The 26,305-nt window shown below is 44.0% G+C and overlaps 1 protein-coding gene across 1 annotated transcript in view; it reads left to right on the top strand.

Annotated features, from left to right (window-relative positions):
- Nucleotides 1–465: 465 nt before the first annotated feature.
- PSPC1 (paraspeckle component 1) overlaps nt 466–26,305 on the top strand; it is a 79,907-nt gene continuing 54,067 nt past the window's right edge. Inside the window, exons 1-4 of the mRNA XM_008259953.4 lie at nt 466–1,021; nt 11,398–11,699; nt 20,007–20,102; nt 23,310–23,506. Coding sequence (XP_008258175.1) covers nt 650–1,021; nt 11,398–11,699; nt 20,007–20,102; nt 23,310–23,506 — 967 coding nt within the window. The 5' untranslated portion in view covers nt 466–649. The remainder of the gene's footprint in view (nt 1,022–11,397; nt 11,700–20,006; nt 20,103–23,309; nt 23,507–26,305) is intronic.

Here is a 26,305-nt window from a genome sequence, read left to right as displayed (position 1 = left end):
CCATAGCAGTTCATGGCCTGTTTACACTAATTTTATAAGCAATTTCATGGAATCTTCTCAAGCCAATGATCAACAGCACAATTATTCTATAGAATTTGATTGCTTAGGAACCGTAAGCAGACTTTGCTGTTGAAACAGGAAAGATATTTATATTAGTGGGAAATATTTTGTTGATGAAGGCCACGTTTAAAATATGTAAGTTTTCCTGTGATCAATGATAACGGAACTTGATACTTAAAAGGGTAAATATGATACCGAGTTGTTTATACTTTCACACACCGTGGCACACATCACATAATTAGCCCCAGAAGTACAACAGGCCGGCACTTCAGCAAGACGGCAGGGTGCCTTCCACCATCCTAGGGGGCAGCCTGGAGGCGCACGACACTGCGCACGCGCAGGCGTCACTCCGGCGCCAGCCTTTGCGGAGGGGCGGGACTTGCCCCGGCGTCTCTTCTTCCAACTGCAGCTTGTGGCAGCGCCATTTTGAATGTGCGGCTGCCGCGGGTGTGAGTCAGAGGAGGCAGGACCACGGGCTGAGTTCCCTGGTTGTCTTTTGACTTTCTGACTGCGTTTCCATAGATATATGTAGAGACGTAGACACCTAAGAGCTAGGCCTGCATCCAGTTTCTGAAGCGAACTCACTAAGATGATGTTAAGGGGAAACCTGAAGCAAGTGCGCATTGAGAAGAACCCTGCTCGCCTTCGCGCCCTGGAGTCCGCCGCGGGGGAGACCGAGCCAGCGGCCGCAGCGGCCATGGCGCTCGGGCTGGCCGGGGAGCAGGCGCCGCCCGCTCCTGCGCCCGCCGAAGACCACCCCGAGGAGGAGATGGGGTTCACCATCGACATCAAGAGTTTCCTTAAGCCGGGCGAGAAGACGTACACGCAGCGCTGCCGCCTCTTCGTGGGCAACCTGCCCACCGACATCACCGAGGAGGACTTCAAGCGGCTCTTTGAGCGCTACGGCGAGCCCAGCGAGGTCTTCATCAACCGAGACCGCGGCTTCGGCTTCATCCGCTTGGTGAGTCTGGCGGCCCGCGCGAGGGAACAAAAGGGCCCTCGGGGCGACCCCCGACGCCGCGGCTCGGCGGCCTGCGGCCCCGCTTGCGGGATCGGAGGACCCCGGCGGCCGACGCCTCCCTCCCGGCACCCTGCAGGCCCCGCCGGCCGCGCGCTGGGTCCCCGGGTCCCGAAAGGGGGCGGTTCGGAGTGCGAATTCCTCGAGGCAGATCGTGTTGGAAAGGAAATGAATGGGACAGGAATGCGGGATGGACGCTTCGGCCTGATCGGATGTTTTCACTGGGCAGATTGGCTTTTTATTTTCCCAGATCGTCTTCTAGCCCTGCGTGCGTGTAGCGGTAAATAAACCGCGTTCTGCCTTAGCGCAGCCCTTTCCCGAGAGCGGTGATGGGACGGTTTGCAGTGGTTACGGATCTAATACAATATTTTTCCGCCAGACGTCCTTTGGGTGGGTGATAGGTATTTTATACTTGTGCTTCCTACTGTTAGAATATTTACTTAGATTTCCTAGTACGAGAATGAGAATATTGTCTCTTATCTCCTTTTAATCATTATGCAAACATCGTGTCTCTTAAAACAAAAATTTGAACGTCGAGGGTTTACACTCAGGGCACAAGATAACGACTTTTGCTAGGCTTTCTCTGTGTGCTTTGTGGTGAATTCATCAGTGTTAGTTTTACAGCGTTGTTGTAGTTCACAATTCGATGCCACATTTTCTTTTTCCCCAAACAGGATTTTTTTTAAGAGGGAGAGTGTCTTCCCCAGCAACTGAATTTTCTCTGTTGTATTTCTAGTTAGACCCTTAAGTTTGATACTCATTGCAGCTTGGAAACTTTCTTATTATAACTTTGACTTCCACAATCGAATTCTCTCTGTGTGTGGACAGTGCAGACTTTAATAAATAGAGAAAATTGATTGTAGTTAAATAATGCTGTCTTTTTTTGAATACCAACACTTGAACATCTAAGTGGTATTAATGAGACAAATTTCCTCAAAATTCAAGTTAAATAATCAGTGTATTTTGAAGACAAAATTGCAAACAAATTTTGGAAATTAGAGAAACAGCTTGTCACTCCGTAGAACTCTTTGTATAAATTTACAAATTATCTTAAGGAAGTGAGGTGAACTTTTCAAAAGGGTATTACGTAACATTCTCATCATCCTTTGCCTCTGGCACCATCTTCGTCTATTCTGAAGTTGACATTCTGTAGGAGGAAGAATGGAGAGGCTGCACTTTGCTCTGTCAAAAGCTTTATACTTAAAAATAAACCAATAAGCAATTCATTTTCATGGGGAAGTCTTTCTTTTTCTCTTAAAGGCTGCTAGTAGTAAATTCCTCCATTAGTGCATCAGCACTGTCCTGTAGAACTTGCTGCAAGGATGGAACTGCTGTGTATTTGTAAATGTAGATACTGTGGCTGAGTGGAATTTGAACTATTATGTATTCTTTCTTTAAATAGCCACATGCAGATAGGGCTACTCTGTTAGCACAGCTCATTGCTTTTCCTGCTTTGCATTTAAAAAAATATCTTTGTGTTATTAAGAAATGGGAGGCTGGCGCTGTGGCTAAGCCTCCGCCTGTGGCACCCGCATCCCATATGGGCACTGGTTTTTGTCTTCGCTGCTCCTCTTCCGATCCAGCTCTCTGCTGTGGACTAGGAAAGCAGTGAAGGATGGCCCAAGTGCTTGGATCCCTGCACCCATGTGGGAGAGTTGAAAGAAACTCCTGGCTTCGGATGGACCCAGCTCCGGCCATTGTTGCCATTTGGGGAGTGAACCAGTGGATGGATGGGAGACCTTTCTCTCTGTCTCTCTAATGAAAAAATAAACTCTTAAAAAAAAAAAAAAAAAGAAAAAGAAAAAAATAAAGAAATGAGAGATGAGAAGGATTGCTCCTTTGGGATGTGCTCCTCCAAACATACCCTAAATGCTTTGTGTAGGAATGTTAAAAATTTGTCACTAGGAAATTAGGATTTCCTTTACAGAATTTGACTTAATGGATAACTTGACAATTTAATCTGAGCTCAATGAGTACCAGGTAAATTTAAAATACATAAAATACATTTTTCTACTTACACAACTCATGGTCCATACTTGATCTGAAAATAAATATAGGTGTAGTGGCTTTAGTCCAGTGAGGTTAGTGAGTGGAGGTGGAGTAGTTGCTTTAAAAATAGCAGTGTAATTTTATCTGATTTAAATTTTTGGAAATAACTTTTTACTGGTGGAGTAATCTTTTAAATGCAATACATTTTCTTAAATTATTTGTTGTAGTCTTTCCAGTTAATTGATAGGATGAAGTAACATTTTTGGTATGGTGTAGGGTCAGTATTAATAGTATGTATTGATTGGGAAAAGATATTATGTGGTTGTTCGTATAAGATCCCAATCCATAATATGAGTCTTTGTTACATAGGGATAAAGTAGACAGTGTGTCTCTTTTGGATACATTTTATTATGGACTTTAGCCTCAAAGCTTCTTTTTAGATTTTGGTTGGTTACTAACAGGTTAGTTAAATTAACTGAAAAGGTGTATGCACTAAAAAAAAAAAAAGATTTATTTATTTATTTATTTGGAAGGCAGAGTTAGAGGGAGGCAGAGGCAGAGATAGAGAGGTCTTCCATCTGCTGGTTCACTCCTGAAATGGCTGCAACTGCTGGAGCTGAGCCGATCCAAAGCCAGGAGCTTCTTCCAGGTCTCCCACATAGCTGGGAGCCCAAGCACTTGGACCATCTTCAGGTGCTTCCCAGGCCATAGCAGAGAGCTGGATTGGAAGTGGAGCAGCTCGAACTCGAACTGGTGCCCATATGGGATGCTGGTGCCGCAGGCAGAGGCTTAGCCCACTATGCCACAGTGCTGGCTCCAGGTGTATGCATTTTAAAGTTGGTTAAATATAGCTAAACCGGTATCAGTGTGATCTGAACTATTTTCTTGCTAAACCAGATGTCTGAAAGAGTAATTCACAAAGGTGTGGTTCCTGTCCAGCAGCTTCAGATCCCTTCCTAGTCTAAACACACTGCTTAAATTGTTTTCCCTACTATATGAGCTAGAGGCAATCACCTTGTACTGTCTCAGGCATCTTCTTATTTAATCTGTTCACTGGGAATCTGTTAGAACTGTAAACTTTGCTGAATCAGAAAAATCTTGGTATAATGCCTGACAGTCTTTTTTTTTTTTTTTTTTTTTTTTTTGATAGGCAGAGTGGACAGTGAGAGAAAGAGACAGAGAGAAAGGTCTTCCTTTTGCCGTTGGTTCACCCTCCAGTGGCCGCCACGGCTGGTGCGCTGTGGCCAGCGCACCACGCTGATCCGAAGGCAGGAGCCAGGTGCTTCTCCTGGTCTCCCATGGGGTACAGGGCCCAAGCACTTGGGCCATCCTCCACTGCCTTCCCGGGCCACAGCAGAGAGCTGGCCTGGAAGAGGGGCAACCGGGACAGAATCTGGCGCCCTGACCGGGACTAGAAACCGGTGTGCTGGCGCCGGTAGGTGGAGGATTAGCCTATTGAGCTGTGGCACCGGCCGCCTGATAGTCTTGTTATTTTCTTTTCCTTTTTTTCTTTTTTTAAAGATTTAGTTTATTTATTTGGAAGGCATAATTACAGAGGGGGAAAGAGAGAGATTTTTATCTGCTGGGTCACTCCCCAGATGGCTACAACGGCTGGGGCTGGGCCAGGCTGAAGCCAGAAGCCAGGAGCTTCATCTGGGTTTCCCACGCAGGTGCAGGGGCCCAAGCATGTGGGCCATCTTCTACTGCTTTCCCAGGCCATTAGCAGAGAGCTGGATCGGAAGTGGAGCAGCCAGGGCTTGAACCGGTGCTGTAGGCAGAGGCTTAATCTGCTCTGACACAGCACCGGCTCCCTGGAAACATTTTTGGTTGTCAAAAACTGACCATTGGTTCTACTGGGGTCTGGTGAGGAGGGGTCAAGGGTGCTGCTGAACATTCAACAATGCATAGGAGTGCCCTCTAGAATGATCTGGCCCATATTGTCGATAGTGAAAAGTTTGAAGAACTCTGATTTAGAACCTTATAAAACAGGGGCTGATGCTGTGACCTAGCAGGTAAAGCTTTTCGCCTGCAGTGCTGGTATCCCATGTGGGCGCCAGTTCGAATCCTGGCTGCTCTACTTCTGATCCAGCTCTCTGCTATGGTCTGAAAAAGCAGTAGAAGATAGCCCAAGTTCTTGGGCACCTGCATGTGCATGGATTGGCCCAGCTCTGGCTGTTGTGTCCATTTAGGTGGTGAACCAGTGGATGGAAGACCTCTCTCTGTCCCTCTCTGCCTCTGCCTCTAATTCTGTCTTTCAAATAAATAAATAAATCTTAAGGAAAAAAACATGTAAAACCATGGACAGTATAAACTTTGGAAAAGAATGTATACCATTGAAAATTCTTGGGGCCAGCGGTGTGGCTCACTTAGTTAATCCTCTGCCTGCAGCGCTGGCATCCCATGGACGCTGGGTTCTAGTCCTGGTTGCTCCTCTTCCAGTCGAGCTCTCTGCTGTGGCCCAGAAGGGCAGTGGAGGATGGTCCAAGTGCTTGGGCCCCTGCACCTGCATGGGAGATCAGGAAGAAGCACCTGGCTCCTGGCTTCAGATCGGCGCAGCGCCTGCCATAGTGGATATTTGTGGGGTGAACTAATGGAAGGAAGACCTTTGTCTCTCTCACCGTCTATAACTCTGCCTGTCAAATTTAAAAAAATTCCTGACTGTATAAACATTTTTTTTTGGCCCAACCAATGTTTTGTTTTTGAAGATTGATTGATTGATTGATTTGAAAAACAGTTAACACAGAGAGTGCTCTTCTATCTTCTGGTTCACTCCCCAAATGGCGCAGTGGCTGAAGCTTGGCTGATCCCGAGCCAGGAGCTTTCTTGGGGCCTTCCACGTGGGTGATGGGCCCAAGCACTTGAGCTGACTTCTGCTGCCTTCTCGGGTACATTAGCAAGGAGCTGGATAGGAAGTGGAACAGCTGAGAATCAAATTGGCACTTTTGTGGGACACTGGCACAGCAGACAGTGGCTTTACCCACTATGCCACAGTGCTGGCCCTGACCCCACTAATATTAAAAATGGAAATTGTTGCCAATAGTAAAAATTTGTTGTTGAAAATTTTAAGATTTCTGTTTTAAGATTGATATATTTGAAGGACCCACACTATGGCAGGGTGGGTAAAGCTGTTGCCTGTAGTGCTGGCATCTCATATGCTCTTTGGTTTAAGTCCTGGCTGCTCCACTTCCAATCCAGCTCGCTGCCATGGACTGGGAGAGTAGTAGAAGATGGCCCAAGTCCTTGGGCTCCTGCAACCGTGTAGGAGACCTGGAGGAAGATCCTGGCTCTTGTCTTAGGCCTGGCCCAGGTTGGCCATTGCGGCCATTTGGGGAGTGAAGCTGGTGGATGGAAGACCCCTCCCGCCTTTTCTCTGCCTCTCTGTAACTCTGCCTTTCAAATAAATAAATACATCTTTAAAAAATATTTATTTATTTGAAAGAGAGGGAGGGAAAGGAAGATAATCTTCCATCTGCTGATTCACTCCCCAAACTGTACAACAGTCAGGTCTGGGCAAGGCTGAAGCCAGGAGCCAGGAATTCCATCCAGGTCTCCCTTGTGGGTGACAGGGGCTCAAGTGCTTGGGCCACCTTCTGCTTTCCTAGGTACTTTAGCAGGGAACTCGATTGGAAGCAGAATAGCTGGGACTTGAACTGACCCTTTATTAGGGGATGCTGACATTGCAGGCGATGGCTACTTTACTTTGTCATGTTGCCAGCTCCCAAAATTGTATTTCTTAATTTTGAAAAAGCAAAACGTGACATTGTAGATATGTCTGACTGAATCTGAGCAGGAGGTGCCCTCACAAAATGCTCTTCAGTTCTATAGTTCCGACCAGCCTCCTTCTATCGTCCTACCTCAACACTTAATTATAGAAAATTTCAGACATAGACACTGTCTAGATTCTGCAATTAAGTTTCCTATATTTTTTCTTGTATCTATTCTTTGTCTCCATCTATCAGTCCATGACTCTCAACACTGGATCTAGCATGCTTGTTAATTAAAGTCCAGTATTACGCACTAGGTTTTTGAAATTTATGTGCAGTGAAATGCACAAGTTGTAATTGTACTGCTGGAAAGTTTGGTTTTTAAAGGGTTCACTTATTTATTTGATCGGCAGTGTTACACAGAGAGGGAGGGAGGGAGGGAGGGAGGGAGCTATCTTCTACCTGCTGGTTTACTCCTCAAATGGTTGGAACATCCAGGGCTGGGTGAGGCCAGAGCTAGGAGTCTGGGAGCTTCATCTTGTCTCCCATGTGGATGGCAGTGGCCAAAATACTTGGGCCATCTGCTGTTTTCCCAGGCACATTAGCAGAGAGCTGGATCTGAATTGGAGCAGCTGGGACTAGAACTGGTGCTTATATGGGATGCCAGTGTCACAGGTAGCAGCTTAACCATGTGCCATGATGCTGGCCCCATGGCTGGTAAGTTTTGACAGATGCATGTATTTGTTTAATTCATTGTCAAGCTACCACTCTAAAATTTTCCTCATGCCCTATCTATTCCAAGTTCTACCTGACAACATTTTTTTTTTTTTTTTAATTTGAGAGGAGACAGAGAGGGAGCCCACATGTGTGCATGCTTCAATCTGTTGGTTCACTCCCCAGATACCCGAAACAGCTGGAATTGGGCCAAATTGAAGCAGAGAGCTGGGAACTCAACCCAGGTCTCCTACCTGGGTGGCAGGGATTCAGTTACTTGAGTCATCACTGCTGCCTCGCAGTGTCCAGATTAGCAGGAAGCTGGAATCATGAGCTGGAACTGGGTACGAGGATATAGGACCATAGACATTTTAACCACTAGGCCAAATGCTCACCCTGCTCTAAGTCCATGCCTAAAATTTTTGCCTCTCAGTGTTATTATATACTGTATTTGGTAGTAAAATACCCTTCTTTTTAGATATCCTTTAAATATTTGCTGCTGCTACTACAGGTAATAAAGTGACTATTTTGAATACCAAGGTAACTTCTTTTGTCTTTGTAAAAATAGTTCTATAGATAGATATTTGCTCAGGGCAGTAACTTCAAGCTCTCCTAAACATTTTAGGGATTATATAAAGAACTCTTGTGACTCTAAGAAACTTTTTATAAGATAGTATATTTGTGCTTCACTTATATGTGTATATAAAGCCTCTTTTTACTTCTCCCTGGAGAGTTCCTACAACCTAATGAATAAGAACATACTTCTATTAAATTTATGTATAATTTATTTAAAGCGTATTATACAACATTTTTTTTAATATTTATTGACAGGGGCTGGAGAATAAACAGTGTGGAGTTGAACTCGTAAAAAAAAATTTTCTTGCCCTGCAGTGCCGGCACTCTGGGTTCTAGTCCCAGTTTGGGCGCCGGATTCTGTCTCGGTTGCTCCTCTTCCAGTCCAGCTCTCTGCTGTGGCCTGGGAAGGCAGTGGAGGATGGCCCAAGTGCTTGGGCCCTGCACCCCATGGGAGACCAGAAGGAAGCACCTGGATCCTGGCTTCGGATTGGTGCAGTGCGCCGGCCGCAACACGCTGGCAGTGGCGGCCACTTGTGGGGTGAACCAGTGGAAAAGGAAGACCTTTCTCTCTGTCTCTCTCACTGTCTAACTCTGCCTGTCAAAAAAAAAAAAAAAAAAAAAGATTTATTTATTTGAAAGTCAGAGTTACACAGAGAGAGGAGAGGCAGTGAGAGAGAGAGAAAGAGAGGTCTTCCATCCGATGGTTCACTCCCCAATTGGCCGCAACAGCTGGAGCTGTGCTGATCCAAAGCCAGGAGCCTCCCCCAGGTCGCCCACCTGGGTGCAGGGGCCCAAGGACTTGGGTCATCTTGTACTGCTTTCCCAGGCCATAGCAGAGAGCTGGATTGGAAGTGGAGCAGCTGGGTCTGAAAGTAGAGCAGCTGGGACTCGAACTGGCGTCCATATGGGATGCCAGTGCCTCAGGCTAGGGCATTAACCTGCTGCGCCACAGTGCCAGCCCCAACTTTTGAATAATTTATTTAAATGCGTATTTTACACCAACTTTTTTTTTTTTTTTTTTAAGATTGATTTATTTATCTGAAAGAGTTACACAGAGAGGCAGAGAGAAGGACAGGTCTTCCATCTGCTGGTTCACTCCCCAGTTGGCCCCAATGGCTGGAGCTGTGCCATTTCAAAACTGGGAGCCAGGAGCTTATTCTGGGTTTCCCATGTAGATTCAGGGGCTCAAGGACTTGGGCCATTTTCCCTGCTTTCCCAGGCCATAGCAGAGAGCTGGATTGGAAGTGGAGTAGGCCGGCGCCGCTGCTCAACAGGCTAATCCTCCACCTTGCGGCGCCGGCACACCGGTTTCTAGTCCTGGTTGGGGTGCCGGATTCCGCCCGGTTGCCCCTCTTCCAGGCCAGCTCTTTGCTGTGGCCAGGGAGTGCAGTGGAGGATGGCCCAAGTGCTTGGGCCCTGCACCCCATGAGAGACCAGGAGAAACACCTGGCTCCTGCCTTCGGATCAGCAGATTAGTGCGGTGTGCCGACCGCAGTGCGCCAGCCGTGGTGGCCATTGGAGGATGAAGCAACGGCAAAGGAAGACCTTTCTCTCTGTCTCTCTCTCTCTCACTGTCCACTCTGCCTGTCAAAAAAAAAAAAAAAGGAAGTGGAGTGGCTGAGTCTCCAACCGGCGTCCAGATGGGATGCTGGCACTGCAGGTGGTGGCTTTAACCTGCTATGCACTGGCCCCTATACACCAACTTTGAATTCTAGTGGGAGGAAGTTTTCTTGTGGTTCAGCAATCAAGGTATTTTCTAGTTTATAAGTGCATATGTACACCAGAGAGAGGAACCCATGTTGTGGCACAGTGGATTATAAGCTATTGCTTGCAGCTCTCTATCCTATATGAAAGTGAAACTTACAGTCTCAGCTACTCTGATTATGGTTCAGCCTCCTGCTGTGTCCAGGAAGGCAACGAATAAGGCCAAAGTCGTTAGGTACCTATGTGGGAATCCTGGATAGAGTTCCTGGCTTCTAGCTTTTTCTTGGCTTCTGGCTTTGGCCTGGCCCAGACCTGGCTGTTAGGGCCATTTGCAGAGTGAACCAGTGAATGGAAGATCTCCCCCAACCGCTCACTTCACACCCCTGTCTCTCTCCCTTTGTCTCTCTGCCCTTCAAATAATTAAATCTTAAAGGAAAAAAAATTGGAGAGAACTGTCATAGCCCATGAATATGTGCCTTTGGTTTATTTCACGTGATGGTAAGAAATGTGCAGTGTATGTACATACTTCATGAAAGGTAATAAACAAGATCATAGAAGTTTTTAATAGATAATGTAAAATAACTGGAATTAAAAAAGGAAACAGTTTGGTAGTAGGGAAGTGGAGTGTTTTTTTTTGAGCTATAAATGTCAAAATGTAGAGACTATAGAAATGATTCTTTCAGCGATAGTGCCAGTAACTGGCACGTTTAGGTACAATGGATAAGAGTCCACTTGGGATACTCAAATCCCGTATCACCCCATATCAGAGTTCATGGGTTTGAGTCCTGACTCTTCTTCTGATTCCAGCTTCCTGCCCTGGTAGGCATCATGTGATAGCCCAACTACATGAGTCTTTCTGCCTACAGTAGAGACCCACATTGAGTTCCAGGTTTCTGGCTTTTGCTTGGCCTATTCTTGGCTGTTGCGAGTTTTTGGGGAGTAAGCTAAAGGATGAAAGATCTGCCTTTCAAATAAATAAAATAAAAATTTAAAAAAGTAGTTGCCCGTATGTGTTATTTTTAAAAAATATTTATTTATTTATTTGAAAGAGTTAGTTACACAGAGAGAGGAGAGGCAGAGAGAGAGGTTTATCATCCTCTGGTTCACTCCCCAGTTGGTCTCAACGGCCAGAGCTGCGCTGATCCGAAGCCAGGAGCCTTCTCCAGGTCTTCCCATGTGGGTGCAGGGGCCCAAGAACTTGGGCCATCTTCTGCTGCTTTTCCAGGCCATAGCAGAGAGCTGGATTGGAAGTGGAGCAGCTGGGACTCAAACCAGCACCCATAGGGGATACTGGCACTGCAGGTGGTGGCTTTACCTATTACGCCATAGTGCCAGCCCTGTGTTTTAATAACGGTAGGAGATGTTAAAAAAGATACTGCATTGCATATCTGATAGCTGATAACTCACTTATGAGCAGTTCATTTTTAAGTGATGATCTTTAACAGGAAAGTGGGATCAGGACTTTTTATTTAGGATATTTAAAAAGATTTTTGAATAGTAAAGAGCATGTGATACCAAGGTTAAACAAAAATTAGTCATTTCCTAAAGCTGTTTAGCTCTCTGTAGAAGCAAACCACCATTTTACATTTTTGCTACTATCATCTTTACAAAATGATTTTTCCTCCTAAAAAGGAATCCAGAACATTGGCTGAAATTGCAAAAGCAGAGCTGGATGGCACCATTTTGAAGAGCAGACCTCTCCGAATTCGCTTTGCTACACATGGAGCAGCCCTAACTGTCAAGAACCTTTCTCCAGTTGTTTCCAATGAGCTTCTTGAACAAGCATTTTCCCAGTTTGGTCCAGTAGAGAAAGCTGTTGTGGTTGTGGATGATCGTGGTAGAGCTACTGGAAAAGGTTTTGTAGAATTTGCGGCAAAACCTCCTGCACGAAAGGCTCTGGAAAGATGTGGTGATGGGGCGTTCTTGCTGACAACGTAAGTTTTAAATTCCTTGTGCTCCCTCTGTCTGGTTACATAAGGACTTTTCTCTGTTATAGAATTTTATCTTTCCTTGCAGTTTATACTGTCTTTATACTTGATAGGTAATTATTGAGTGAATATTCAATATAAATAATTTTTGTGTACTGCTGAAGTTGGGAGAGAGCTTTCCTCAGACTGATTCATAATTAAAATCTTGGCAGCTTTATCTTACTTTCACTTAAGAAACAATACAAAGCCTTGTTACTTAAATAGAGTAACACTTTAAGAATTTTTCATCAATTTTATTGAAGTATAATATACAGACATTAAAAAGCATCGTTTTAAATGTAGATTTCAGTGCACTCACCACAGTCAAGGTACCGAACACTTCTGTCATCTCCTGAAAGTTCTATTGTGCTCTGTATTTACTAACTCTTGCAGTTACACTCACCTCTCATCTCTGCCTGAGATAGCTAGTGACATATTACTATAGATAACTTTTGTCTTTACTAATGTTAAAAGAAATTTTTTTAAAAGATTTTTATTTATCTGAGAGGTAGAGTTACAGACAGTGAGAGGGAGAGACAGAGAGAAACATCCTCTGTCCGCTGGTTCACTCCCCAAATGGCCGCAATGGCTGGAGCTGTGCCGATCCAGAGCCAGGAGCCAGGAGCCTCCTCTGGGTCTCCCACATGGGTGCAGGAGCCCAAGGACTTGGGCCATCCTCCATTGCTTTCTAGGCTGTAACAGAGAGCTGGATCGAAAGAAGAGCAGCCAGGACTAGAACCGGCACCCATAAGGGATGCTGGCGCCTCAGGCCAGGGCTTTAACCTGCTGAGCCACAGCGCCGGCCCCAAAAGAAATTTTATATACTCTTTGTCTGGCTTTTCTTTTCTTTTTCAAGATTTATTTATTTGAAAGGCAGAGTTGTAGAGAAAGGACAATATCTTCACCTGCTGGTTGACTCTGTAAATGTCTGCAATAGTCCGGGCTGGACCAGGCTAAAGCAAAGAACCATGAACTTGATGTGGGTCTCCCACCTGGGTGACAGGAACTTAAGTACTTGGGCATCATCCACTGCCTTCCGGGAGTTACATTATAGGAAGCTGGATCAGAACCATGCAATAGCCAGGACTCAAACCCAGGCTTAATGTACTGAGCTATGATGCCCACTCATGTGTCTGGTTTCTTCTGCTTAACATACTGTTAATGAGATTTCATCTCGAATCATTGTGTTTACAGTATTTTGTTTATGACTGAGTCACATTCCAGTGTAAGGACATAATATGTACAGTTCATCCAGTGGTTCTATAGGTGGATGTTTCAGTTGCTTTCAACTATTGGCTATTGTGAGTAAACCTATTGTGAACATTATGCTTTCATTTGACTTTGGTAAATTACTGTGTGTTCAGCTTTATAAGAAACTGTCAAACTTGTTTTCCAAAGTGGTTGTACCATGAGCTGGAGAGATGTCTAGATCTCCACATTCTTGCCACATTTGGTGTTTTTAGTCTTTTAGATATTCTAGTAAGTGTAGAGGTATCTCACTATGGTTTAAGTTTTATTTTCCTGGTGACTAATGGTGCATATTTATGTACTTTTTGGATAATAATACACAAGCCCCTGTAGCTTATGTTTTGTTTTTTTTTTTAAGATTTTTTTTTTTCTTTCCTTATTTGAGAGGCAGAGGCAGAGAGAAAGAAGAAGGTAGAGGGAGAGAGAGAAGCAGAGGTCTCCATTCCTGGTTCACTCCCCAAGTGGCCGCAACTGCCACAGTTGGGCTGATCCGAAGCCTGAAGCCAGGAGGTTCCTCTGGGTCTCCTATGTGGGTGCAGGAGCCCAGTGACTTGGGCCATCTTCTGCTTTCCCAGTCCATAGCAGAGAGCTGGATTGGAAGTGGAGCAACCGGGACTTGAACTGGCACCCATAGGGGATGCCGGTCCTGCAGGCAGTGACTTTACCTGCTACTCCACAGCGCCGGCCTGCTATAGCTTGCTTTTTAACTCTTATTTTAAAAATTAAAAAAAAAAATTTTTTTTATTTGAAAGGCAGAGTTAGAGAGGATGAGAGAGAGAGATCTTGGTTTTGCTGGTTCACTTCCCAAATGGCTGCAATGGCTGTGTTTGGGCCAAGTTGAGGCCAGGAGCTTGGAGCTTCTTCTGCTGTCCCAAGTAGATGCAGAGGCCCTAGCACTTGGTCCATCTTCTGTTACTTTTCCCAGGCTATTAGCAGGGACTTACATAAGAAGTGGAGCAACCAGGACTCATCTGATGCCCACATGGGATGCTGGCATCGCAGGCAGAGGTTTAACTTGCTACCCACAACACGGGCCCTGCTTTTTAATTTTCTTTCTTTTTTTTTTTTTTTAACTTTTATTTAATTTAATTTTCTTAACAATGAGTTATATAAAGCAGCAGCTTTAAAGTTTTGTTAAGCACAGTTTCTGTGTTTGCTTTTTTTTTTTGATTTATGCTTTTTGTGTTTTGTATGAAATCTTTGCCTAAGTTACAATGTGTTTTTTTATATTTTTTGAGAAATGTTATAACTTTTTTTTTTTAATTTATTTGAAAGGCAGAGTTACAGAGAGGCTGAGGCGAGAGAGAGAGAGAGGGAGAGAAGGAGAGAAGGAGAGAAGGAGGGAGGGAGGGAGGGAGGGGTCTTCTATCTGTTGGTTCACTCCCCAGATGGCTGCAAAGGCTGGAGCTGAGCCGATCCGAAGCTAGGAACCAGGAGCTTCCTCCAGGTCTCCCACGCTGATGCAGGGGCCCAAGGACTTGGGCCATCTTCTACTGCTTTCCCAGGCCATAGCAGAGAGTTGGATAGGAAGTGGAGCAGCTGGGAGTCAAACTGGCACCCATTTAGGATGGTGGCACTGCAGGCAGCAGCTTTACCTGCTATGCCACAGTACCAGCCCCAAGAGAAATGTTATAACTTTTGTGTTTTTAACTATAATTGATTCATCTGAATTATGATGTAAAATGAAAATTCATTTTTTTCATGTAAATACCAGTTCTAGCTTATGATTTCTGCTTTGTTGCTCTTGTACCTTTATCAAATATCTGGGAGAAAAAATCACCTTGCACTCTTTCCTGTTTCATTGATCAATGTATCTATTTCCTATCTACAGCTAAAAGTATGTTATTTATCCTAAGCTTTCAAATGAGAAAGTATGCTTCCAACTTGATTTTTTTTCAGTTTTTTTTTTCCTTGGCTATTAAAGTTTCTTTGTATTTCTTTATTTGATGCTGTCAGTAGTTTGTGGGCATCATTCAAATACTTTCATGTTTGAGGAATTGAATTTTTTTTAAAAGATTTATTTATTTATTTGAAAGGCAGAGTTACAGAGAAGCAGAGGCAGAGAGAGAGAGAGAGATCTTCCATCTGCTGGTTCATTCTCCAAATGGCTGCAACAGCTGGAGCTGGGCCAATCTGAAGCCAGGATTCAGGAGCTTCTTCTAGGTCACTCACGTGGGCGCAGGAGCCTAAGGACTTGGGCGATCTTCCACTGCTTTCCTAGGCCATAGTAGAGAGCTGGATTGTAAGAGGAGCAGCCATGACTTGAACGGGCACCCATATGGGATGCCAGCACTGCAGGCGGTGGCTTTACCCAATGTGCCACAGTGCCAGCACCTGGGGAATTGAATTTTTATTTTTATTTATTTATTTTTAAATATTTATTTTATTTATTTTAAAGAGTTAGAGATTGTATAGAGAAAGAGTCTTCCATCCACTGGCCCGCTCCCCAAATGACCTCAGTGGCAGCCGGAACTCAAACTGGCACCCATATGGGATGCTGGCACTGCAGGCGGCGGCTTTTCAAGTTCTCTACAGGTAGAACATAAACTCCATGATTTTGTATTGCTCAGTGGTATAATCTCAAAACCTGTATTGTGATAATTCCTGGTGAAATAATAAACCCGTAATAATTATTTCTTGAATGAATGAAGGAACTGAAACAGTAGGCAAGCATGTGATTAGTATGTTTTTCCATTGCCATCTTTGATTAATTAGTGTTTTAAAGAGTTATAGCTAGGCATTGGTAAGTATTTAACAGTTTCTTTTAGGTGGTTTTTAATTAAAAGCAGTTTTGTGGGAATGGGCAAGGTGTTAAAGATTTTATTGTAAGGTATTTAATAACCATGGTATGTTGGATTTCTACAATAGCACATTCTTGTTGTTGTTAATGTACAGTGCTGTGTTTCAGTACAGGTATAGTTTAAACCGACAAAATGAGGTAATTAGCATTTCTGTTTCCTTTCCCTTTTCTTTCTGTTTAGAGTCTACAAGCTCTCCCTAGTTCTTATATATGGTATATAATACATTATTATGAAGTGCTTTTGGACACTAGAACTTTTTACTTCCATCTCACTGGGTTTTGGTACCTGTTATCCAGCTCCTTGCCTGCCCTCTCTGACACTAGTTGTTATTGTTCCATTTTTTAGGTGAAAATTTAAGGTAACTTGCTTTGATTGTCAAACCAGTAAATTGTATTTGGTGTAATAAATTTAGTCTGATGCCAAATTGCTTTTTATTGTTATGTTTCTGATGGAGTGTTTAATTTTGCTTCCTTGGCGTGTTGGTTAAACCATCTGGAACTCAAAGTGCTCTCTTCTCTCTGCTTAATGGTCCCAGCTGAAATGTCACCTCATGGAGAGAATTTCCTTGACTGCTTTATCTAAAGTGGTCTCCCTCTGTTACTCTGTATAATAAATAGCATTGCTTTCTGGTTTCTTTTTTTTTTTCCCCCTTCTGGGCTCTAAAAGTGATTATTGTTACTCACATATATTTTTTTAAACTCTATTAAGACTTTAGTGCCCATTTTGTTTGCCTTTGTTTCCCTAACCTTATGTACAGTCTTGGTATATATTATATAATACAGTACTTAGTCTCAGGTACCTGAATGATTTGTGTAAGTGATGGGTGAATTACTCATAGGAGTGATACCAAGAGGTTTAGCTTCTTTTTTTAAAATAGTTTTATTTCACTTATTTGAAAGACAAATACTGGGGCCAGCACCATGGCATAGCAGGATAAAGCCCTGGCCTGCAATGCCATCTGGGTGCTGGTTTGAGTCCTGGCTGCTCCACTTCTGATCCAGCTCCCTGCCAAAGGGCCTGGGAGAGCAGAGGAAGATGGCCCAAGTCCCTGGGCCCCTGTACCCGTGTGGGAGACCTGGAGGAAGCTCTTATCTCCTGGCTTCAGATGGCATCGGCTCCAGTCGTTGCAGCAATTTGGGGAGTGAAACGGTAGATGGAAGACCTTTCTCTCTCTCTCTTTCTCTCTCTCTTTCAAATAAATAAATTAAATCATAAAAAAAAATAAAATAAAAAAGACAGGTACTATCAGAGACAGATCCTCCATCTGTTGGTCACTTCTTAAATGCTTACAATAGCTGGGTTAGGCCAGGCAGAAGTCAGGATCCCAGAGCTCAATCTGGGTCTCCCATGTTGGTGTCAGGAATCCAATAATGGATCCATCACCTGCTGCCTTCCAGAATGTGCATTAGTAGAAAGCTGGATTCTGAAGTATAGCTAGGTGTTGAACCCACATACTATGATAGGAGATGTGGGTATCCCAAGTGGTATCTTAACCACTGTGCCAAATATCTGCTTTAGTGGCCACATCTTTAAACATTAGAATCACACCTAGATCATTAGAGATTGTTACACTCCAGCGCTACACAGGAATTTACTCTTCTTTAACCAATGACCCACTGTAACATTAAAACCAATTTGACAACTAAATAAGGTGGCTGATAGTGTTCAACTAAGAAAACAGGTCATGTACAAAGTCCATACAAAACCAGATGCTACATGCCAGTGTTTCGGTGTAGTGGATAAAGCCACCTCCTGCAGTACATGCCTCCCATATGGGTACCAGTTTTGAGTCCCTGCTGCTGCACTTTTGATCTATCTCCTTGCTGATGTGCCTGGGAAAGCAGCAGAAGATGGCCCAAGTGCTTGGGCCCCTGCACCCATTTGGGAGACCTGAAAGTAGCTCCTGGCTCCTGACTTCAGTCAGCCCTGGCCATTGTGGCCATTTGGGAAGTGAACCAAAACTCACTGTCTTTACCTCTCTCTCTGTAACTCTGCCTTTCAAATAAAATATCTCTCCCCTCCCCTCTCCTCCCCTCCACAGGCAGAGTTAGAAAGAGAGAGAGAGACAGAGAGAAAGGTCTTCCTTCCGTTGGTTCACTACCCAAATGGCCGCCAGGCTGGCGCAGCACTTGTGCCATCCTCCACTGCCTTCCCAGGCCACAGCAGAGAGCTGGACTGGAAGAGGAGCAACCGGGACAGAATCCGGCACCCTGACCGGGACTAGAACCCGGTGTCCTGGCGCCGCAGGAGGAGGATTAGCCTATTGAGCCGCAGCGCCGGCCCATGTTTAGGTTTTAATATATTCAGGTTTAAAGTTGAGGGAACACTGATGTTTAATCTGTAGCAAGGAGGAGTAACTTGTTACAACTGTTAATGTGGAAGCCAGCGCGGTGGCACAGCAGGTTAAAACCCCAGCCTGCAGCGCTGGCATCCGATATGGGTGCCTGTTCGAGTCCCTGCTGCTCCACTTCCGATCCAGCTCTCTGCTATGGCTGGGAAGGCAGTGAAGGATGGCCCAAGTTCTTGGGCCCCTGCACCTGTGTGGGAGACCCAGATGCTCCTGACTTCGGATCAGCTCAGCTCTGGCTGTTGTGGTCATTTGGTTCTACCTCTAACTCTTGTCTTTCAAATAAATAAAATAAATCATTAAAAAAAAAGTTAATGTGGCTCAAATCCTTGTAATATGTAGTATTATTTTGTTTTCTAATTATTGTCCTCTTTTATTTTGGGGAGAAAAATAGTTTATTGCTTTTCTAAGTTTCACTCAGGTTTCTATGCTTGCTTCTGATTTAGAAGAGAAATCTGTGCTTTTGATGATCTTTAAGATTGACATCTAGATACTTAATTTATTAAAATTAGTAATTAAAGATGGGACAAGCATTTAGTTCAGTGGTTAAGCTGCTGATTAGGTTGCCCACATCCCATATCGGAGTACCTGCACTCAATTCCTGCCTCTCGCGTTTGATTCCGGTTTCTTACTGAAGCAAAACCAGGGAGGTAGTGTTGATGGCTCCAGTAGTTGGGTTCTTGTCATCCACGTGGGAGACCCTGATTGAATTCTGGTCCCTTGATTTGACCTGGCTCAGACCCTGCTGTTGTAGCCGTTTAGGGAGTAAACCAGCAGTTAGGAGCCCTCCTTCTGCCTTTTGAAATAAACAAACCATACATAATTTTTAAAAATGGCAGGTATTTGGCTTAATTATCTGACATCACCACTTGTGATACCTGTGTTACATTATCAGATTGTCTGGTTCAAGTGCCTGCCCTTGGCTTCTGGTCCAGCTTCTTGCTTATGTTCATCCTGGGAGGCAGCAGGTAATGGCTCGAATACTTGAGTCTGTCACCCATGTGGGAGACGTGGATGGAGAGTTCTGTGCTTCTGATTTTGGACTGGCCCAGCCTTGGTTGTTGCGACCTCTTGAGGGAGTAAACCAGCAGGAGGAAGGTCTTTTTCTTTGTTTTTCAAGTAAAGTGAAGGAGGGAAAAAAAGGTACTAGCATTTCATATTGGAGTGTCAGAGTTCTGTTTCAGGTTGTGGCTCCTGAGTCCAGTATCTTGCTAGTGCAGACTCTGGGAGGCAGCAGTGATGGCTCAAATAATTGGCTTCCTGCCACTCACATGGGAGACTGGATTGTTTAGCTTTCAGCCAGTTTACTGCCAGCTCTGCTGGCAGGAACTCAATTGCTTGAGCTGTCGCCTGCTGCCTCCTGGGGCTCGCATTAGCAGGAAGCTGGAAGTAGAAGTAGAACTGGGATTCAAAACCGGGTACTCCCAGGTTGTGTGTGGGTATCCCAAGCCATGTCTTAATTACTGAACTAAAAGCCCACCCTAAAGCTTAACCAATTTTAAAGACAATTCTGAAAAATTTGGGGAGACAGAGGGAGAATGGAAGATTGGCAGACATGGGTGGTTTTAGTGTTGTAATGAAGTGATGACAAGGACCGTGTACATAAAACTTGGGGAGAGGTATGCAGTTCTTTTTCATCGTACTTTATACATGTTAACTTCATTAGTCACACTGCTTCATAATTGTTAATTTATTTGTGTTTTTCTGGCTTTAATCATGGCTGGATCAGCAAATGTTTATTGGCTGATTTTTTTGAGTACATACGATGCATCTGAGGTAGCTTTCTCAAGTATATACTTTGTTTGTTATACAACATTTCTTGGAGCATGTTGATTCTAGGAACTGTTATTTCTTACTAAAGCTTTTGTGTCTATCCAGGACTCCTCGTCCAGTCATTGTGGAGCCTATGGAGCAGTTTGATGATGAAGATGGCTTGCCAGAAAAGCTAATGCAGAAAACTCAACAGTATCATAAGTAAGATTTTATTGATAAAAATTTTTTAAAAGATTTATTTATTTATTTGAAAGCTTGAATTACAGAGAGAGATGAAGAGAGAACAATCTTTTTTTTTTTTTTAAAGATTTATTTATTTATTTATTTGAAAGAGTTACACAGAGAGAGAGAGAGAGGTTTTCCATCCTCTGGTTCACTCCCCAGTTGGCCACAACAGCTAGAGCTGTGCCGATCTGAAGCCAGGAGCCAGGAGCTTCCTCTGGATCTCCCATGCGGGTGCAGGGGCCCAAGGACTTGGGCCATCTTGTACAGCTTTCCCAGACCATAGCAGAGAGCTGGATTGGAAGTGGAGTAGCCAGGACTTGAACCGGTGCCCATATGGGATTCTGGTGCTTCAGGCCAGGGTGTTAAGGTGGAGGATTAACCTACTGTGCCACACCTCCAAGATAATTTTTTCACATTTATTATCAAGTATTATTGGATTATAAGGTGTTTTTTTAGTCACATAATATGGTTAGTAGAGTGACCTAGTCTACAAAGAATGCCGATTTGCTTTTTTATATGGGTAAAACATTAATTTTACACTTTTCATAACTTGGTCAGGGATAGGTAGGTAGGAGGGAACTCAGTAATGCTTGTGCCACAGAAACGATGACATCTAAATGATGTGAAAAATACTTCTTCAGTATAATTTGGATATATTGTTAGCTACAAGGAGACTTTTGGGGGTTAGAGTAGAAAAGTTCTAGTTAAATAACCTGGCATAGGAGCTGGTGTTATAGTATAATGGATAAAGCCACTGCCTGCACTAGCATCTCATATAGACACCGATTTGAATTCTGCTTGCTCTACTTCCAGTCCAGCTCCTTGCTAATGTTCCTGGGAAAGCAGTAGATGGCCCAAGTCCTTGAGCCCCTGCACCCACGTGGGAGACCTGGAAGAAGCTCCTGGCTTCAGCCTGGCCCAGCCCTAGCTATTGCAACCACTTGTGGGGAGTTAACCAGCAGATGGAAGACTTCTCTGTCTCTCCCTCCCTCTGTAACTCTGCCTTTCAAATAAAATCTTGAAGAAAAAAAATTTCTTTGTTTTCATCCATAGAAAATACCATTGAAACAACATAGGATTAGGGGGACAAAGTTGAATTTCAATGTTTCCTTTTCGGCTTTGTAAGCATTATGCCATAGTGTTGGCCCCTGTAACAGGCTAGCCTTTTTTTTTTTTTTTTTTTTTGACAGGCAGAGTGGACAGTGAGAGAGAGAGAGAGACAGAGAGAAAGCTCTTCCTTTACCGTTGGTTCACCCTCCAACGGCCGCTGAGGCTGGCGCGCCGTGGCTGGTGTGCCGCGCTGATCCATACCTGGGAGCCAGGTGCTTTTCCTGGTCTCCCCTGCGGGTGCAGGGCCCAAGCACTTGGGCCATCCTCCACTACACTCCCGGGCCACAGCAGAGAGCTGGACTGGAAGCCCCGACCGGGACTAGAACCTGGTGTGCCAGCGCCACAAGGCGGAGGATTAGCCTATTGAACCGCGGCGCCGGCCAACAGGCTAGTTTTTAAGCTGATAATTTTGTATGGCACACCAATGATGTTGTAAAATATCCAGTGTCCCTTGACAGAAGAAAAGGTTCCCCACCGAGTTAGATCATGGCTATCTTTTGTTTTGTTTATCTGCCTGTGAAGATCTTTGAAGCTTTCTTGTTACTACATCTTTCTCTCAGTGACAACCTTCCCTTTTATCTCTCCCAACTTTGCCCCACTCATACATCCTTTTCTTACCACTCTAAGTTAAAAGTTAAAATTTATGGTTAGAATTTATGTATGTTTTTATTGGTGGGATTGGAATTGTATTTCTATCAATTGCTTTTCTCTCTTAAATTTTATTAATTTGAGAAGCAGAGATATCTCTTATCTGATGGTTCACTTCTCAGATGCCTGCAACAGCTGGTGCTGGGTCAGGCCAAAGCCAGGATCCTAGAACTCAATCCAGGTCTCTCATATGAGTGGCAGCTACTTGGACCATCACCTGCTTCCCAGAGTGCCCATTAGCAGAAGTTGGAATCTGGAGATAGAAATTGGACTCAAACACAGGTGCTCTGATGTGGAATGTAGGCATCCCAAGCAATTGTATAACCACCAGGCCAAAATGCCCTCCTCAGCTATTAGTTTTTTTTTTTAAACTGATGCTATCATAGCCAAGAATAATTGATTTCTTTGAATTTCAGGTACACTTGTAGGCCCATATTAATTTCATTTGGTTATTTATTTGCTCATCATTTATTCAAGAAATATATAGTGAATGTTTACAATGTGCCACATATTGTGCTAGATACTTGAGGTACAGCAGTCAGTAGACACAATTGTTATCCTCATTGAATTTAAAATATAGCAAGGGAAATTGGTATTAAATAATTAACTACAGTTGTACTCAGACTTTTAGTGTTTGGCTCAGCTAGTCAGCCTGGCATGTAGCACTTGATAGATTGTAACTGCTTTTATTAAACATCTGATTGTACACAGTTCACTTAGGATACTAAGACCCACATGTTACATGCTTCCTGATGTGAAAGTTGGGTGAAAACGAAGTCCTAATAGAGGTAATAATTAGAGAAGTACAAGTTGTAGCATCAGACATTGTACATTTGAATCCTAGTTATATTACTTTTTTTTTTTTTTTTTTTGACAGGCAGAGTGGACAGTGAGAGAGAGAGAGAGAAAGGTCTTCCTTTTGCCGTTGGTTCACCCTCCAATGGCAGCCGCGGCCGGCGCGCTGTGGCCGGTGCACAGCGCTGATCCGATGGCAGGAGCCAGGAGCCAGGTGCTTTTCCTGGTCTCCCATGGGGTGCAGGGCCCAAGCACCTGGGCCATCCTCCACTGCACTCCCTGGCCACAGCAGAGAGCTGGCCTGGAAGAGGGGCAACCGGGACAGAATCCGGCGCCCCGACCGGGACTAGAACCCGGTGTGCGGGCGCCGCTAGGTGGAGGATTAGCCTAGTGAGCCGTGGTGCCGGCCTGAATCCTAGTTATATTACTTAATAGTTGAGCATCCTTGGACAGTTTCTTAAACTCACACCTACAGTGCAATATTGCCATGAGATAATTCATGTTGAAAACCTGTCTGGCCAGGGCCTTAAATATTATAAGTGTTCAATAAATGATACTAGTTGTTATTTTCATTTGCTAGTGATTTGTGTTTTAAGCGTGCATTTCTGTATTTTTTTAATGTAAATTTAGGGAAAGAGAACAGCCACCACGTTTTGCTCAACCTGGAACGTTTGAATTTGAGTATGCATCTCGATGGAAGGCTCTTGATGAAATGGAAAAACAGCAGCGTGAGCAGGTTGATAGAAACATCAGAGAAGCCAAAGAGAAACTGGAGGCAGAAATGGAAGCAGCTCGGCATGAGCACCAGTTAATGCTAATGAGGCAAGGTAAAAATGGACTTTGGTGTTTATGTGATGCGAAAATTTTTTTCCTCCTTTGAGGTTCAATGTGTCCCTCTGAAACATATTTCTGTTTAATTGCCCTTTAGATCTTTATAGATAGAATTCAGCCTGTTAGAAATAAAAATTTCTCTTTCCCAAGGAAACTTCCTTAAAAAAAAACTTACTAAAAAGTAAGTTTTCCCTATATAAATAGTATTGTTAGAAATACTTTAGTGGCAAATACATGATTCACCTGGCAACAAGCAGCAGAGTGTGGGTGTAGCAAAACTTGGTAGGTAGATATGGCATATAGAGCGATGTATTAAGATTTTGGTGGAGGGGCCAGTGCTGTGGTATAGCAGGTACAAGCCACCACCTGCAGTGCCGGCATTCCATCTGGGTGCCAGCTCAAGTTTCGACAGCTCCACTTCTGAACCAGCTCTCTGCTATGGTCTGGGAAAGCTGTACAAGATGGCCCAAGTCCTTGGGCTCCTGCACCCATGTGGGAGACTCAGAAGAAGTTCTTGGCTGCTGGCTTCAGCTTGGTGCAGCTCTGGCTACTGCTGCCATCTGGGGAGTGAACCAGTGGATGGAAGACATCTCTTTCTCTCTCTCTCTGGCTCTACCTCTCTGTAACTATATATAAATAAATCTTTAAAAAAAAAAGATTTTGGTGGGAAGAAGACATAAGACAAATGCTGTCCTTTTGGTTGTTGTTTTAAAATTTATTTATTTGATTTGAAAGGCAGAGTGACACAGAGAGAGATATCTTGCATTTGCTGGTTCATTCCCCAAATGTGTGTAACAGCGAGAGCTAGGCCAAGTCAAAGCCAGGAGTCCAGAACCCCATGTGGGTCCCCCATGGGGGTTTCAGGGGCTCAAGTACTTGAGCCAGCATCTGGTGCCTCACAGTTAGCAGGAAACTGGATTGGGAGTGTGAAGTAGTCACTAGTTGAACTGGCACTCTGATAGGGGATGGGAGTGTCCCAGCATTCCAGTGCCTGCCCCTTCATTGGTGTTTTTGACATTAGATTTGATTTCGCTTTATTTGAGAGAGACAGGAAAAGATCTTCCATATGCCAATTTACTCTGCTAATTCCTGCAACAGCTAGGGCTGGGTCACGTTGAGTCCAGGAGCCTGGAACTGAATCCATGTTTCCCCTGTGGGAACTATCATCTGCTATCATCTGACTATCATCTGCTGCCTTCCAGGGAGTGCATTAGCAGGAAGCTGGAATTGAAAGGGAATTTGAAACTCAAACCAGTCTCTCTGACATAGGATGTTGGCCTCTCAAGTGATGTCTTCACTGCTGTGTCAGTCGGGTTCCTCTATTTTTGTTTTGTTTTTAAGATTTTATTTATTTGAGAGGTAGAGTTGTGGACAGAGAAAAGGAGAGCAGAGAGAAAGGTCTTCCATCCACTGGTTCACTCCCCAAATAGCTGCATTCGCCAGAGCTGTGCTTATCTGAAGCCAGGAGCCTGGAGTTTCTTCCAGGTCTCCCACGTGGGTGCAGGGGCTCAAGCACTTGGAGCATCTTCTACTGCTTTCTCAGGCTGTAGCAGAGTTAGATTGAAGTGGAGCATCCAGAACACTAACCTGCGCCCATATGGGATGTAGGTGCTGCAAGAGGAGATTTAGCATGCTACTCCACAGCGCTGGCCCCTGCACCATTTTTTTCTTTTTAATTTTTTCTTTTGCTTTTTTTTTTTTGAAACCTTATTTAATGAGTACAAATTTCCATAGTATGGCTTTAGGAATATAGTGGTTCTTCCCCCCTTACCCACCCTGCCACCTCCACTCCCATCCCACTTCCTCCTCCTTTTCCCATCCCATTCTTCATTAAGATTCATTTTTAATTAACTTCATAAAAGAAGACTAACTCTATAGTACAGATTTCAACAATTTGCACCCCCCTCCCCACAAAATATAAAGAACTGTTTGAGAACAAGTTTTTCAGTTAATTCTCATAGTATAACTCATTAAGGACAGAGGTCCTACATGGGGAGTAAGTGCACAGTGACTCCTGTTGTTAATTTAACAATTAACACTCTTATGGATGATGTCAGTGATTGTCCAAGGCTCTTGACATGAGCTGCCTAGGCTATGGAAGCCTTTTGAGTCCACAATCTCTGTCAGTATTTACACAGGGCTATAAGCAAAGTGGAAGTTCTCTCCTCCCTTCAGAGAAAAGTACATGCTTCTTTGAACTGACCAATATTTCTTTAAAGGTAAAAAAAAATTTTTTTTAATATTTATTTATTTATTTTGAAAGTTAGAGGGAGAAATGGAGAGAGAGGGGTCTTCCATTTGCTCTTTCACTCCCCAGATGGCTGTGAGGGCTGGGCTGGGCCAGGCCATAGCCAGGAGCCAGGAGCCAGGAGCTTCTTCCTGGTCTCCTATTTGGGCCATCTAATGCTGTTTTTCCTAGGCCATCACCAGGAAGCTAGAATGGAAATAGAGCAGCCCAGTTTAGATGGCTGGTGTTAAAGGTGGTGGCTTTATCTGCCAAGCCACAGTGCCAGCCCCTAGAGGTGAAAATTTGGTCATCTCCAAATCCTTTTGGTAAATTCTCATTTCCTTTAGGGTAAAATCTGGCATTTTGTATGTATATATGTGTTTTTCTTTTTTCTGTTCAATAAATGTTTATTGAGCAGTTATGATGAATCCCTAAATTACCATGCTGATGCCAGTATGTTGACAAATGAAGTTTTTTATTTTTTTAAAAAAGATACGCTTGTTTATTTGAAAGGCAGAATTAGAGAAAGAGAGATGGAGAGAGAGAGGTCTTCTGTCCACTGGTTCTG

The sequence above is a fragment of the Oryctolagus cuniculus genome, chromosome 9, assembly GCF_964237555.1.
Source record: "Oryctolagus cuniculus chromosome 9, mOryCun1.1, whole genome shotgun sequence".
NCBI classification, from domain to species: Eukaryota; Metazoa; Chordata; class Mammalia; order Lagomorpha; family Leporidae; genus Oryctolagus; species Oryctolagus cuniculus.
Note: the sequence above shows the minus strand (reverse complement) of the source record. Positions and strands in the feature narration are given on the sequence as shown.